This window comes from Oncorhynchus mykiss, chromosome 26, assembly GCF_057628025.1.
Source record: "Oncorhynchus mykiss isolate SJ-2025 chromosome 26, ASM5762802v1, whole genome shotgun sequence".
Lineage (NCBI taxonomy): Eukaryota > Metazoa > Chordata > Actinopteri > Salmoniformes > Salmonidae > Oncorhynchus > Oncorhynchus mykiss.
In genome coordinates this window covers 38,563,313-38,578,518 of record NC_143047.1, presented here as the reverse complement: position 1 = coordinate 38,578,518, position 15,206 = coordinate 38,563,313, and the positions used below count along the sequence as shown (strand labels likewise).

General features: G+C 43.7%; 1 protein-coding gene across 42 annotated transcripts in view; it reads left to right on the top strand.

Annotated features, from left to right (window-relative positions):
- The window catches only part of myo9aa (myosin IXAa), a 196,192-nt gene extending 180,986 nt beyond the window's left edge, over window positions 1–15,206 (top strand). For 23 of the 42 annotated variants that reach the window (XM_090223020.1, XM_090223008.1, XM_090223004.1 and 20 more), the window contains 11 exons: window positions 374–435; window positions 565–757; window positions 907–1,035; window positions 1,255–1,360; window positions 7,033–7,164; window positions 10,796–10,919; window positions 11,175–11,228; window positions 12,397–12,414; window positions 12,812–13,023; window positions 13,256–13,398; window positions 13,606–15,206. In XM_090223020.1, the coding sequence (XP_090079146.1) occupies window positions 374–435; window positions 565–757; window positions 907–1,035; window positions 1,255–1,360; window positions 7,033–7,164; window positions 10,796–10,919; window positions 11,175–11,228; window positions 12,397–12,414; window positions 12,812–13,023; window positions 13,256–13,398; window positions 13,606–14,105 (1,673 nt within the window). In that variant the 3' untranslated portion in view covers window positions 14,106–15,206. The remainder of the gene's footprint in view (window positions 1–373; window positions 436–564; window positions 758–906; window positions 1,036–1,254; window positions 1,361–7,032; window positions 7,165–10,795; window positions 10,920–11,174; window positions 11,229–12,396; window positions 12,415–12,811; window positions 13,024–13,255; window positions 13,399–13,605) is intronic. The other 19 variants (XM_090223026.1, XM_090223024.1, XM_090223025.1 and 16 more) reach the window with 2 other exon arrangements.

Sequence of the window (15,206 nt, the reverse complement as noted above, 5' to 3'; positions counted from 1 at the left end):
ATACAGACACACACACACACACACACACACAATACAGACACACACACACACACACTTTATTACTGTGCACGTCCTCAGCGACCCTTTGGCCAAGCCTTGAGCTGTGGCCCCTCCTAACCCCTCCTACTAATCAGATTGTGTTCAACTGGACTCATGTGGTCTGCAGCTCCTTATCCTCCACAGTTTTCTCAAGCAGCAGTCAGAAAGGTTGTTTTCTCCTCCCTAGTCAATGTTGCATCTGTCTCTTAGCCCTGTAGTCAGTTAGTTAGCGGCCATAATCTTTTGTTTTTCCTCCCATGTTAAACAATGCGGAGGCACTGTCTTTCCGTGGAAAATGGCGCTGACTTGCATTTCTCTGGCTGTGTTTATCCAGTGTGTCGCTACGCCTGCCACAGAAAGTGCTGCCTGAAGTTGACCACCAAATGCAGCAAAAAGGTAAGGCTACCACGACTAGATCAACGTACATTGATATTTATTCGGTAGAAGCTGTGTGTGTGTCCGTGTTTGTGTGTGTGTGTCCACATGCGCTCCTACATCTCTTTTTGTGTCTGTGTGTGTGCGCAGTACGACCCAGAGCTGTCGTCCAGGCAGTTTGGGGTGGAGGTGTCCCGTCTGACCAACGAGGAGAGGACAGTGCCCCTGGTTGTGGAGAAGCTCATCAACTACATTGAGATGCACGGCCTCTACACCGAGGGCATCTACAGGAAGTCTGGCTCCACCAATAAGATCAAAGAGCTCAAGCAGGGACTGGACACAGGTACTGTATACATGCTAACAAAGACCAGGGTGAGGCACCTAGTTACGCTAATGGCTATTTGCAAATGAAAATGTCAACGCTATGGCTGAAGATAACTTGAACCCGGGATGCTTGTTTCATTCTGACATTTTGGCTGTTTGTCCACACAGACGTGAACAACATGAACCTGGATGACTACAACATCCACGTTATCGCTAGTGTCTTCAAGCAGTGGCTCCGGGACTTACCCAATCCGCTTATGACCTTTGAACTATACGAGGAGTTCCTCCGCGCCATGTGTAAATACTCCGACCTTCCTGTCATTTTAATTTCTGATAATTATATACTCCTTACTTATTTTATTTATGTATGTAGTTCAACATCATTGTTGGACATTGAAAATAACTTATCTCACTGACCTACAACAGGATATTTTATTTCAGATGAATTTATCAAAAACTGATTCAAAACCCCATGAAAACTGTCATCAATATGTTTGGTGGTGAATGTGTTTACAGGCCTGCAGGACAAGAAGGAGGTGATTCGAGGGGTCTACTCTATTATCGACCAGCTCAGTAGAACTCACCTCAACACTCTGGAACGGCTCTTCTTCCACCTAGTTAGGTAACAGACTTTCTCCTCCCTCTATTGCACTAGTATCTGCTGTAGCATTTGTTCGTCACGTCAAATCAAAAGGAAAATGCCAGAGAGAAGATTCGTCCAATAACATAACATTTCTGTAATGTCCTAACTCTTAAGAAGTTGGAACCAAACTTCACACATGTATTATATTGCAGTGCCTTCACAAATGATTCAAACCCTTTGACTTATTCCACATTTTGTTGTTACAGCCTGAATTCAAAATGGTTTGAAATATTTTTTTCCCCTCATCCATCTACACACACTACCCCATAATGAAAAAGTGAAAACATGTATTTAATTTTTTATTTTAGCAAATGTATTGAAAATGAAATACAGAAATATGTAATTTACATACAGGACCAGTCAAAAGATTGGACACACCTACTCATTCAAGGGTTTTCTTTAATTTTACTATTTTCTCCGTTGTAGAATAATAGTGAAGACATCCAAACGATTAAATAACACATATGGAATCATGTAATAACCAAAAAAGTGTTAAACAAATGAAAATATATTTATATTTGAGATTCTTCGAAGTAGTCACCCTTTGCCTTGATGACAGATTTGCACACTCTTGGCATTCTCTCAGCCAGGTTCATGAGGTAGTCACCTGGAATGCTTTTCCAACAGTCTTTAAGGAGTTCCCACATATGCTGAGCACTTGTTGGCTGCTTTTTATTCACTCTGCGGTCCAAATCATCCCAAACCATCTCAATTGGGTTGAGGTTGGGTGATTGTGGAGGCCAGATCATCTGATGCAGCACTCCATCACTATCCTTCTTGGTCAAATAGCCCTTACACAGTCTGGTGGTGTGTGTTGGGTCATTGTCTTGTTGAAATGATAGTCCCACTAAGCGCAAATCAGAGGGGATGACATCGCTTCAGAATGCTGTGGTAGACATGCTGGCTATGTGTGCCTTGAATTCGAAATAAATGACTGACAGAGTCACCAGCAAAGCACCCCCACAGCATCACACCTCCTCCTCCATGCTTCACGGTGGGAACCACACATGCGGAGATCACCTACTCTGCATCTCACAAAGACACGCCGGTTGGAAGCAAAAATTGAACATTTGGACTCATCAGACCAAAGGACAGATTTCCAACAGTCTAATGTCCATTGCTTGTGTTTCTTGGCCCAAGCAAGTCTCTTTTTATTATTGATGTCCTTTAGTAGTGGTTTCTTTGCAGCAATTTGACCATGAAGGCCTGATTCACACAGTCTCCTCTGAACAGTTGATGTTGAGATGTGTCTGTTACTTTAACTCTGTGAAGCATTTATTTGGGCTGCAATCTGTGGTGCAGTTAACCTCTGCAGCAGAGGTAACTCTGGGTCTTCCTTTCCGGTGGTGGTCCTCATGAGAGCCAGTTTCATCATAGCGCTTGATGGTTTTTGTGACTGCACTTGAAGAAACGTTCAAAGTTCTTGACATGTTCTGTATTTTTTATTTATTTTTTATTTCATCTTTATTTAACCAGGTAGGCCAGATCACCTTTATTTAACCAGGTAGGCCAGATCACCTTTATTTAACCAGGTAGGCCAGATCACCTTTATTTAACCAGGTAGGCCAGATCATCTTTATTTAACCAGGTAGGCCAGATCACCTTTATTTAACCAGGTAGGCCAGATCACCTTTATTTAACCAGGTAGGCCAGATCACCTTTATTTAACCAGGTAGGCCAGATCACCTTTATTTAACCAGGTGGCCAGATCACCTTTATTTAACCAGGTAGGCCAGATCACCTTTATTTAACCAGGTAGGCCAGATCATCTTTATTTAACCAGGTAGGCCAGATCACCTTTATTTAACCAGGTAGGCCAGATCACCTTTATTTAACCAGGTGGGCCAGATCACCTTTATTTAACCAGGTAGGCCAGATCACCTTTATTTAACCAGGTGGCCAGATCACCTTTATTTAACCAGGTAGGCCAGATCACCTTTATTTAACCAGGTAGGCCAGATCACCTTTATTTAACCAGTTAGGCCAGATCACCTTTATTTAACCAGGTAGGCCAGATCACCTTTATTTAACCAGGTAGGCCAGATCACCTTTATTTAACCAGGTAGGCCAGATCACCTTTATTTAACCAGGTAGACCAGATCACCTTTATTTAACCAGGTAGGCCAGATCACCTTTATTTAACCAGGTAGGCCAGATCACCTTTATTTAACCAGGTAGGCCAGATCACCTTTATTTAACCAGTTAGGCCAGATCACCTTTATTTAACCAGGTGGCCAGATCACCTTTATTTAACCAGGTGGCCAGATCACCTTTATTTAACCAGGTAGGCCAGATCACCTTTATTTAACCAGGTAGGCCAGATCACCTTTATTTAACCAGTTAGGCCAGATCACCTTTATTTAACCAGGTGGCCAGATCACCTTTATTTAACCAGGTAGGCCAGATCACCTTTATTTAACCAGGTAGGCCAGATCACCTTTTTTTAACCAGGTAGGCCAGATCACCTTTATTTAACCAGGTGGCCAGATCACCTTTATTTAACCAGGTAGGCCAGATCACCTTTATTTAACCAGGTAGGCCAGATCACCTTTATTTAACCAGTTAGGCCAGATCACCTTTATTTAACCAGGTGGCCAGATCACCTTTATTTAACCAGGTGGCCAGATCACCTTTATTTAACCAGGTAGGCCAGATCACCTTTATTTAACCAGGTAGGCCAGATCACCTTTTTTTAACCAGGTAGGCCAGATCACCTTTTTTTAACCAGGTAGGCCAGATCACCTTTATTTAACCAGGTAGGCCAGATCACCTTTATTTAACCAGGTAGGCCAGATCACCTTTATTTAACCAGGTAGGCCAGATCACCTTTATTTAACCAGGTAGGCCAGATCACCTTTATTTAACCAGGTAGGCCAGATCACCTTTATTTAACCAGGTAGGCCAGATCACCTTTATTTAACCAGGTGGGCCAGATCACCTTTATTTAACCAGGTAGACCAGATCACCTTTATTTAACCAGGTGGGCCAGATCACCTTTATTTAACCAGGTAGGCCAGATCACCTTTATTTAACCAGGTGGCCAGATCACCTTTATTTAACCAGTTAGGCCAGTTGAGAACAAGTTCTCCTTTGCAACTGCGACCTGGACAAGATAAAGTAAAGCAATGCGACAAAAACCAACAACACAGAGTTACACGTGGGATAAACAAAAGTACAATCAATAACACAATATGTGCAAGTAGAAATACTGGTGTGCAAAAGAGCAAAAAAAGTAAAAAAACAATATGGAGATGAGGTAGGTAGTTGGATGGGCTATTAACAGATGGGCTATGTACAGCTGCTGCAATCGGTTAGCTGCTCAGATAGCTGATGCTTAGTTAGTGAGGGAGATATGTCTCCAACTTCAGTGATTTTTGCAATTCGTTCCAGTCATTGGCAGCAGAGAACTGGAAGGAAAGGTGACCAAAGGAGGCTTTGGAGGGGACCAGAGAAATATACCTGCTGGAGAGTGTGCTACGGGTGGGTGTGTTATGGTGACCAGAGAAATATACCTGCTGGAGAGTGTGCTACGGGTGGGTGTGTTATGGTGACCAGAGAAATATACCTGCTGGAGAGTGTGCTACTGGTGGGTGTTGTTATGGTGACCAGAGAAATATACCTACTGGAGAGCGTGCTACGGGTGGGTGTTGTTATATTGACCAGAGAAATATACCTGCTGGAGAGTGTGCTAAGGGTGGGTGTTGTTATGGTGACCAGTGAGCTGAGATAAGGTGGGGCTTTACCTAGCAAAGACTTATAGATGACCAGGAGCCAGTGGGTCTGGCGACGAATATGCAGCGGGGGCCAGCCGACAGCCGACGAGAGCATACAGGTCACAGTGGTGGGTGGTATATGGGGCTTTGTTGACCAAACGGATGGCACTGTGATAGACTGTATTGACTGACGTTCATGTCTTAAAGTAATGGTGGACAGTCGTTTCTCTTTGCTTATTTGAGTTGTTCTTGCCATAATATGGACTTAGCCCTATTTGGTAAAATACTATCTTCTGTATACCACCCCTGCCTTATCACAACACAACTGATTGACTCGCATTAAGAAGGAAAGAAATTCCACAAATGAACTTTTAACAAGGCACACCTGTTAATTAAAATGCATTGGTGGTGAATGTGTTTTCAGGCTTGCAGGACAAGAAGGTTGAGAGAATGCCAAGAGTGAGCAAAGCTGTCATCAAGGCAAAGGGTGGCTACTTTGAAGAATCTCAAATATAAAACATATTTTTCATTTATTTAACACTTTTTGGTTACTACATGATTCCATATGCTATTTCATAGTTTTGATGTCTTCACTATTATTCTACAATGTAGAAAATAGTAAAAAATCAAGAAAAACCCTGGAATGAGTAAGTGTATCCAAACTTTCGACTGGTACTGTAAGTAATCACACCCCTGAGTGTTAGAATCACCTTTGGCAGAGATTACAGCTGTGAGTCTTTCAGGGTAAGTCTCTAAGAGCTTTGCACACCTAGATTGTACAATATTCTTCAAGCTCTGTCAAGTGGGTTGTTGATCTCTGCTAGACAGCCATTTTCAAGTCTTTCCATTAGATTTTCAAGACGATTTTACGTCTGTAACTGTAACTATGCCACTCAGGAACATTCCATGTCAATCTTGGTAAGCAACTCGTGTATATTTGTTTTTTAGGTTATTGTACTGAAAAGTACATTTTTCTCCCAGTGTCTGTTGGAAAGCAGACTGAACCAGGCTTTCCTCCAAGGTTTTGCCTGTGCTAAGCTCTATTCCATGTATTTGTATTATTTTTAAACTCTCTAGTCCTTGTCGATGAAAAGCATACCCATAACATGATGCAGCCAACACCATGCTTGAAAATATAAAGAGTGGTGCCTTATTGCGAACAGGATGCATGTTTTATTCTGTACAGCCTTCTGTTCCCTCCTGTCATTTAGGTTAGTATTGTGGAGTAACTACAATGTTGTTGATCCATCTTCCGTTTTCTCTCTTCACAACTATTAAACTCTATCTGTTTTAAAATCACCGTTGGCCTCATGGTGAAATCCCAGGGTGGTTTCCTTCCTCTCCGGCAACTGTAATAGGAAGGAGTGTATTGATACATACACCACCCAAAGTGTAGCTAATAACTTCACCAGGCTCAAAGGGATATTCAATGTCTGCTTTTGTTTTGTTTTACCCATCTATCAATACGGGCACTTCTTTGCGAGGCATTGGAAAACATCTCTGGTCTTTGATTGAATCTTTGTTTGAAATTCACTGCTCAACTGAGGGACGTTAAAGATAATTGTATGTGTGGGGTACAGAGATTAGGTAGTCATTCATAAATCATGTTAAACACTATTATTACACTCAGACTCCATGCAATTTATTATTTTTCTCCTGCATTTATTTATGCTTACCATAACAAATGGGTTGAATAGTTATTAACTAAAAACATTTCAGCTTTTCATTTTTAATACATTTTTAAAAAAGATATAAAAACATAATATAAAAACAGAATTCCACTTTGACATTATGGGGTATTGTGTGTAGGCCAGTGACTCAAAATCTCAATTCAATCTCATTTTAAATTCAGGCTATAAACCAACAGCACGTGGAACAAGTCCAGAGGTGTTATGAATACTTTCTGAAGGCACTGTTTTTGTTTGGTGTATTCTCCAGGATCGCAGGGCAGGAGGACACCAACCGTATGTCGGCCAACGCCATAGCCATCGTCTTCGCCCCCTGCATCCTCCGCTGCCCCGACACCATCGACCCCCTGCAGAGTGTCCAGGACATCGGCAAGACCACAGCGTGAGACCACAATCCTACTGCTGCTAATATAGTATCCTACTAATGCTGCTACTATAGTATCCTACTACTGCTGCTACTATAGTATCCTACTACTGCTGCTACTATAGTATCCTACTGCTGCTACTATAGTATCCTACTACTGCTGCTACTATAGTATCCTACTGCTGCTACTATAGTATCCTACTGCTGCTACTATAGTATCCTACTACTGCTACTATAGTATCCTCTGCTGCTACTATAGTATCCTACTGCTGCTACTATAGTATCCTACTACTGCTGCTACTATAGTATCCTGCTGCTGCTACTATAGTATCCTACTACTGCTGCTACTATAGTATCCTACTACTGCTACTATAGTATCCTACTACTGCTACTATAGTATCCTACTACTGCTACTATAGTATCCTACTGCTGCTACTATAGTATCCTACTACTGCTGCTACTATAGTATCCTACTGCTGCTACTATAGTATCCTACTGCTGCTACTATAGTATCCTGCTGCTGCTACTATAGTATCCTACTGCTGCTACTATAGTATCCTACTGCTGCTACTATAGTATCATACTGCTGCTACTATAGTATCCTACTACTGCTACTATAGTATCCTAATACTGCTACTATAGTATCCTGCTGCTGCTACTATAGTATCCTACTACTGCTACTATAGTATCCTACTACTGCTACTATAGTATCCTAATACTGCTACTATAGTATCCTGCTGCTTCTGCTGTAGTATCCTGCTTCTGCTATAGTATCCTGCTGCTACTATATAATCCTGCTCCTGCTGTAGTATCCTGCTGCTGCTGTAGTATCCTGCTACTGCTGTTGTAGTATCCTGCTACTGCTGTTGTAGTATCCTGCTACTGCTGTTGTAGTATCCTGCTGCTGCTGTTGTAGTATCCTGCTGCTGCTGCTGCTGTAGTATCCTGCTGCTACTATAGTATACTGCTACTATAGTATACTGCTGCTGTAGTATCCTGCTGCTACTATAGTATCCTACTGCTGCTACTATAGTATACTGCTGCTGCTGCTATAGTATCCTACTGCTGCTGCTACAGTATCCTGCTGCTACTATAGTATCCTGCTGCTGCTACTATAGTATACTGCTGCTGCTGCTATAGTATCCTACTGCTGCTGCTACTATAGTATCCTGCTGCTGCTACTATAGTATCCTGCTGCTGCTACTATAGTATCCTGCTGCTGCTACTATAGTATCCTACTGCTGCTACTATAGTATCCTGCTGCTGCTACTATAGTATACTGCTGCTGCTGCTATAGTATCCTACTGCTGCTGCTACAGTATCCTACTGCTGCTGCTACTATAGTATCCTGCTGCTGCTACTATAGTATCCTGCTGCTTCTACTATAGTATCCTACTGCTTCTACTATAGTATCCTGCTGCTGCTACTATAGTATCATGCTGCTGCTGTTATAGTATCCTACTGCTGCTGCTACTGTAGTATCCTGCTGCTACTGTAGTATCCTGCTGCTACTGTAGTATCCTGCTGCTGCTATAGTATCCTGCTGCTGCTACTATAGTATCCTACTGCTGCTGCTACTATAGTATCCTGCTGCTGCTACTATAGTATCCTACTGCTGCTGCTATAGTATCATGCTGCTGCTACTATAGTATCCTGCTGCTGCTACTATAGTATCCTACTGCTGCTACTATAGTATCCTGCTGCTACTACTATAGTATCCTGCTGCTACTACTATAGTATCCTGCTGCTGCTACTATAGTATCCTGCTGCTGCTACTATAGTATCCTGCTGCTGCTATAGTATCCTGCTGCTACTATAGTATCCTGCTGCTGCTACTATAGTATCCTGCTGCTGCTACTATAGTATCCTGCTGCTGCTACTATAGTATCCTGCTGCTGCTATAGTATCCTGCTGCTGCTACTATAGTATCCTGCTGCTGCTACTATAGTATCCTGCTGCTGCTACTATAGTATCCTGCTGCTGCTACTATAGTATCCTGCTGCTACTACTATAGTATCCTGCTGCTGCTACTATAGTATCCTGCTGCTGCTACTATAGTATCCTGCTGCTGCTACTATAGTATCCTACTGCTGCTGCTACTATAGTATCCTGCTGCTACTACTATAGTATCCTGCTGCTGCTACTATAGTATCCTGCTGCTGCTACTATAGTATCCTGCTGCTGCTACTATAGTATCCTGCTGCTGCTACTATAGTAACCTGCTGATGCTGTTATAGTATCCTACTGCTGCTACTATAGTATCCTGCTGCTGCTGCTACTATAGTATCCTGCTGCTGCTATAGTATCCTGCTGCTGCTGCTATAGTATCCTGCTGCTGCTGTTATAGTATCCTACTGCTGCTGCTACAGTATCCTGCTGCTACTATAGTATCCTACTGCTGCTACTATAGTATCCTGCTGCTGCTGCTACTATAGTATCCTGCTGCTGCTATAGTATCCTGCTGCTGCTACTATAGTATCCTGCTGCTGCTGCTACTACTATAGTATCCTGCTGCTGCTATAGTATCCTGCTGCTGCTACTATAGTATCCTGCTGCTGCTGCTACTACTATAGTATCCTGCTGCTGCTATAGTATCCTGCTGCTGCTACTATAGTATCCTACTGCTGCTACTATAGTATCCTACTGCTGCTACTATAGTATCCTACTGCTGCTGCTATAGTATCCTACTGCTGCTACTATAGTATCCTACTGCTGCTACTATAGTATCCTGCTGCTGCTACTATAGTATCCTGCTGCTGCTACTATAGTATCCTGCTGCTGCTGCTATAGTATCCTGCTGCTGCTACTATAGTATCCTGCTGCTGCTACTATAGTAACCTGCTGATGCTGTTATAGTATCCTACTGCTGCTGCTACAGTATCCTGCTGCTACTATAGTATCCTGCTGCTGCTATAGTATCCTGCTGCTACTATAGTATCCTACTGCTGCTACTATAGTATCCTACTGCTGCTACTATAGTGTCCTACTGCTGCTACTATAGTATCCTACTGCTGCTACTATAGTATCCTGCTGCTGCTGCTACTATAGTATCCTACTGCTGCTGTTATAGTATCCTGCTGCTGCTGCTATAGTATCCTGCTGCTGCTGCTACTATAGTATCCTGCTACTGCTGCTACTATAGTATCCTGCTGCTGCTGCTACTATAGTATCCTGCTACTGCTGCTACTATAGTATCCTACTGCTGCTGCTATAGTATCCTGCTGCTGCTGCTACTATAGTATCCTACTGCTGCTGTTATAGTATCCTGCTGCTGCTGCTATAGTATCCTGCTGCTGCTGCTATAGTATCCTGCTGCTGCTATAGTATCCTGCTGCTGCTGTAGTATCCTGCTGCTGCTGCTACTATAGTATCCTGCTGCTGCTGCTATAGTATCCTGCTGCTGCTGCTATAGTATCCTACTGCTGCTACTATAGTATCCTACTGCTGCTACTATAGTATCCTACTGCTGCTACTATAGTATCCTACTGCTGCTACTACTATAGTATCCTGCTGCTGCTACTACTATAGTATCCTGCTGCTTCTACTATAGTATCCTGCTGCTGCTACTATAGTATCCTGCTGCTGCTACTATAGGATTACATAGATGTAGTACTAGACTGCAATGTGACCATGGCTCTTCCTGTTCTAGGTGTGTGGAGCTCATCATCGGAGAGCAGATGAATAAGTACTGCGCCCGGCTAAAGGACATCAACAGTCTGGAGTTTGCCGAGAACAAAGCCAAGTGCAGATTGACACTCATTCGGAGATCAATGGTAAAGTCAAGAGTCATAGCTGTTCATCACCACTATCCACAGACCGTATTTGACTAGTCATCAACTCCCATCAACTAGCTAACCTATCCTGTTAAAACACTGTTCTTAAATGAAACCCCCCAACTAGCTAACTTATCCTGTTAAAAACACCCTTCTTAAGTCAGCCTACCTTGAACCACCACCTCTTCACACTAACTCTGTTTTCTCCCATTTTAATCCTGTCATTCCCCTTCCTGTCTTTCCTTCCTAATCCAGAAACCTGTACTAATTGCTGTTAGATTTATGACCATATCCCGCAGTACTGTCCCGGTATGTATCCACTCACTGTTACCAAGCCCAGGCTCGCCTAATCATAGTCAGCTGTCAGCTATTGATCACGGCTCACCGTGCCCACCTTGTCCTAATGCCGAGGTCTGCCCGGTGTCCTCCATCCTCACAACATGGCGCCACCTCACTTTGTCCATGTCTGGCTGACCTATCTTTCACTTTCTCTCTCTCTGCTCTCTGGCTCTCCTCTCTCAATCCATCTCTTGATCCCTCTCTCGCCCCCTCTCTCTCCTCTCTTGCTTTTTCCTCTCTTGCTTTTTCCTCTTGCTTTTTACTCTCTCTCCTCTTGCTTTTTCCTCTCTCTATCCTCTCTTGCTTTGTCCTCTCTCTCTTTCCTCTTGCTTTTTCCTCTCTCTCTTCTCTCTTGCTTTTTCCTCTCTCTCTTTCCTCTTGCTTTTTCCTCTCTCTCTCCTCTCTTGCTTTTTCCTCTCTCTATTGCTTTGTGTGAGCCTGACTGTATAATATAACGGTGTCTTGTGGATGAAAGTTCAAGACATTGATATACTGTAATTTAATCATGCAAATGTTTGTTCATTAGATTTTGACTATGCTGTACTCTGACAGGATTTTCTGTATTTCACAGTGTTCCAACTCAAATACGTTATAATGATTTCATAACCTATAGTTCCATATTTTAATGACATATTTTATGTTTGTCATTGTCTGGTTCAGTCAATGTTTACTATCTACTAAACCCACGTTGGGTTGTTATTTTTATTGTATTTGTAAGTTTATAGAATATATTGTATAAAGTGTATCATCACACTTAATCAGTTTCATCCTAAAATACACATTTGAGAAATGTGATTGTTTACTCCATTTCCTCCTGACCTTGTGGTCAAAATTTGGGAAATGATGTCCTACACTAGATGACTTATTATGTAATATAACCTATTCATAATAGAATTTCTTCGATTTTTCTGCCTCTTGTCCCATGATCCAATCAAAGAGCGTCCCAATTACATGTGCTGTAGACCGTAGCAGCTCTTTGGTATTAAAGCAATTCCAGGAGAAATGTCCTGGTGTATCATCACATGGTAGCATTATGGAGGACTTTGTAAGAGGTTAGGGACCATATACTGTCCAGTGTCTTTGGCCTCATTTTCACTTTTATATTCTCTTTTGCTTCTCAATTGTTTGTACCACGCAGCCAAACGCAGCCAAAAAGGTAACCCATGCTGCACAGCATCCAACATGATTTTGTGATTGGGTATCTGCTGTGACTGCTGGTTGCTAGACTGCATGTGTGGGGAGCATGAGTCTTGGGGTCGTTATGGGTTTAAAAGGCGACCTATGAAACATTAATGTTTCAGGTATTACAAAGTTGTTGTTTTTCTTGCATGTGCTGTCAAAGTAACTTGGTGGAAGGGCCCTCCTAGGTAGTAGGAGTAACGGCTGCTTGGCTATACAACCTGAAATAGAATTAGCTGCCAGACGCTGTTATTTTCCCTGCTTTGCTATTCTTGTCATGAATCAGGACAATCCTACACCAGGACAAACGCTGGCATTAGCCTAAGCTAACGCTAACTTCTCACTGACTGACTGTTTTGTGCTTTGTTTCGCAGGGCAAGGGCCACGTACGGCGGTTCAGCTACCACACGCCCTCGCCCCCGGTTAGCCCACGCCTGCCGTCCGTGACGGGTGCAGTGATGCAGGAGAGCGGCGGTGAGGAGGTGGGGGCGGGGCAGGAGCCTGAGGTATCGGAGCACCAGCAGTTGGCCATGCAGCAGGAGGAGAGGGTGCTGACGGAGCAGATCGAGAGCCTGCAGAAAGAGAAGTACCTTATAGCATTATACCTACAGTAGCATTTAGGGGGCGCCCTCAGTCAATGTGCAACGAAAAGCATGTTATAAAATAAATGTAGAAATACAGTATTATACCTTTACCTACAGGATATTTGAGGAATCTTAAATGAATGGCAAAGTGTACCTAAAATGAGGAAAATTAATGACTAAAACTGTCAGTGTGTTTTCCTTCTGCATTGACCTCACCAATGTTTGTCACCCCAGGGAGGAGCTAACCTTTGAGATGCTGACTTTGGAGCAGCGAGCATCAGACGATGAGACCCTGGAGTCGGAGGCGTCCATCGGCACGGCCGACAGCTCTGAGAACCTCAACGTGGACTCTGAAGGAGCCACCTCCGACTTCTCCGGTACGCCATGATATTAAACAGTACCATGATCAACCTGTTTGGAAAACGCTTGTTAAAACTTGTGGTTATATTTTAAGTTTCTCTCTACAATTGTGTGTAGCAAAAAGAGACATGAGTAAAACATTTGTTTATTCAGTTGAAACATATCATTTTCTACTGCTGCTACTATAGTATCCTGCATCATGGTCTGACCGCTGACCTTTTTAGGTCCCTCAGAGAGAGAACCCACGCTGGCCCCCGTCGCCCGAACCAAGAGGTCGGAGGGGAAGAGCCACCGACGCCGCAACCTACGCAGGCAACCAGACTCCCAGGACTCAGTGGACTCCTGTTCTACCATCTCCTCCCTCTCTTCCTCCTCCCACTTCCACCCGTCCTCTTCCTCCTCTGTGGCCACAGCTCGCCACTTTCGCTACCGCTCAAAGTCGCCCTCTTCTGGCTCTGGCTCTGCCCAGGGCTTGTACCTGCCCCAGCCTCCCCGCCGCGACAGCTTGGACTGTCCCCCCCCAGCCAAACAGGAGGGGGCATTCGAAGAGAGGTCACAGTTCACCAGCCGAGGCACCTTCAACCCGGAAAAGGGCAAACAGAAACTGAAAGGATCCAAGAACTCACCCTTGAGGCACTCCCATGACAGTGGGGGCCGCAGCAGGGATCCGCCTGACTTACCCCAGCAGCGGGTTTTGTATGGCAGCAATGAGTTCATGGTATGAAGGACAGTGGGAACACCTCCTTCGTCACAGCCCACTCTCCCTAAGAGCATGCGATCTGACCCCCTTCCTCAAACACTCCAGCTCACCCTTTCTCAGTCCACATCCGCAACGATGCAGAACTGTCCCCCCAAGTGCCATGTACACACTGTGTGTCCACCTCAAAGAGACAGGAGAGGGACAGGCTGGGAGTGGGAGAGGAGGAACCAGTAGAAAGTTGATCTCCTTAACTGCCAACCACACTCCCCATGGTCCCTCTGCAGGTCTGGGCCTCCCTCAGCCCAGGGGAGAGGGGACGTGTGGAGCAGGAAGGCAGAGAAAAGGGAATGCTGGGACACTGGGAGAGGACTACTCAGCATCCGGGAGATCTCCCGAGCTGACGTCCCAATGCAAACTAGGAGGTGGAACGAGGCTAGAAGATGGGAAGAAAAAAAAGAATTAAAAACCTACCGAGCCATTGACAGTGCTGCCGTGTCCATGAACTTGAGATCTCAATCATTGGCTGCTTTAAAGTTTACAGTTAAAAGCAATCAATGTAAGCAGTGGTTCCTCTATTATTACAAATGTATTTTTCCCTTAAGCCTATTTAATACATTTTTAATTTCATGGAAAGTATAAATCTATATAACTATATTATAAAGGTATAAATACTGTACAAAGCCGGAACACCAGTAACTGCTGGGTAGTTGAAGTCAAATATTTATCTTTTTCTTGAGTATCTTGGGCAGAGATGTATGGTATTGGACAAAGGCTGTGTACGTGTGCGTGTTTGAGTGTTAATGTGTGTGTGTGTGTGAGAAGACCACTTCATGTGTTTTTATGTTTGTGCTGCTTCGTTCCTCTCCTGAGGGAAATACGGCCATGAAAGGGACCAAGTTAGCTGGTGTGTATTCTAGCCAAGGGGATCCCAGCTCTGTAAAGAATGTCGGATGTGTATAAAATCACTGCATTCACAGCTTAACAGCCATACAACAATTAGAATGTACAGTACAATATGTATTGGACAAATAGCATTCTCCTTGCTCTGGATACATGTTACCCCCAAATCCTTGTCTTCCTGAGATATCAGTGTTGGACTCAATAGCAACCAAACAAGGACATGCA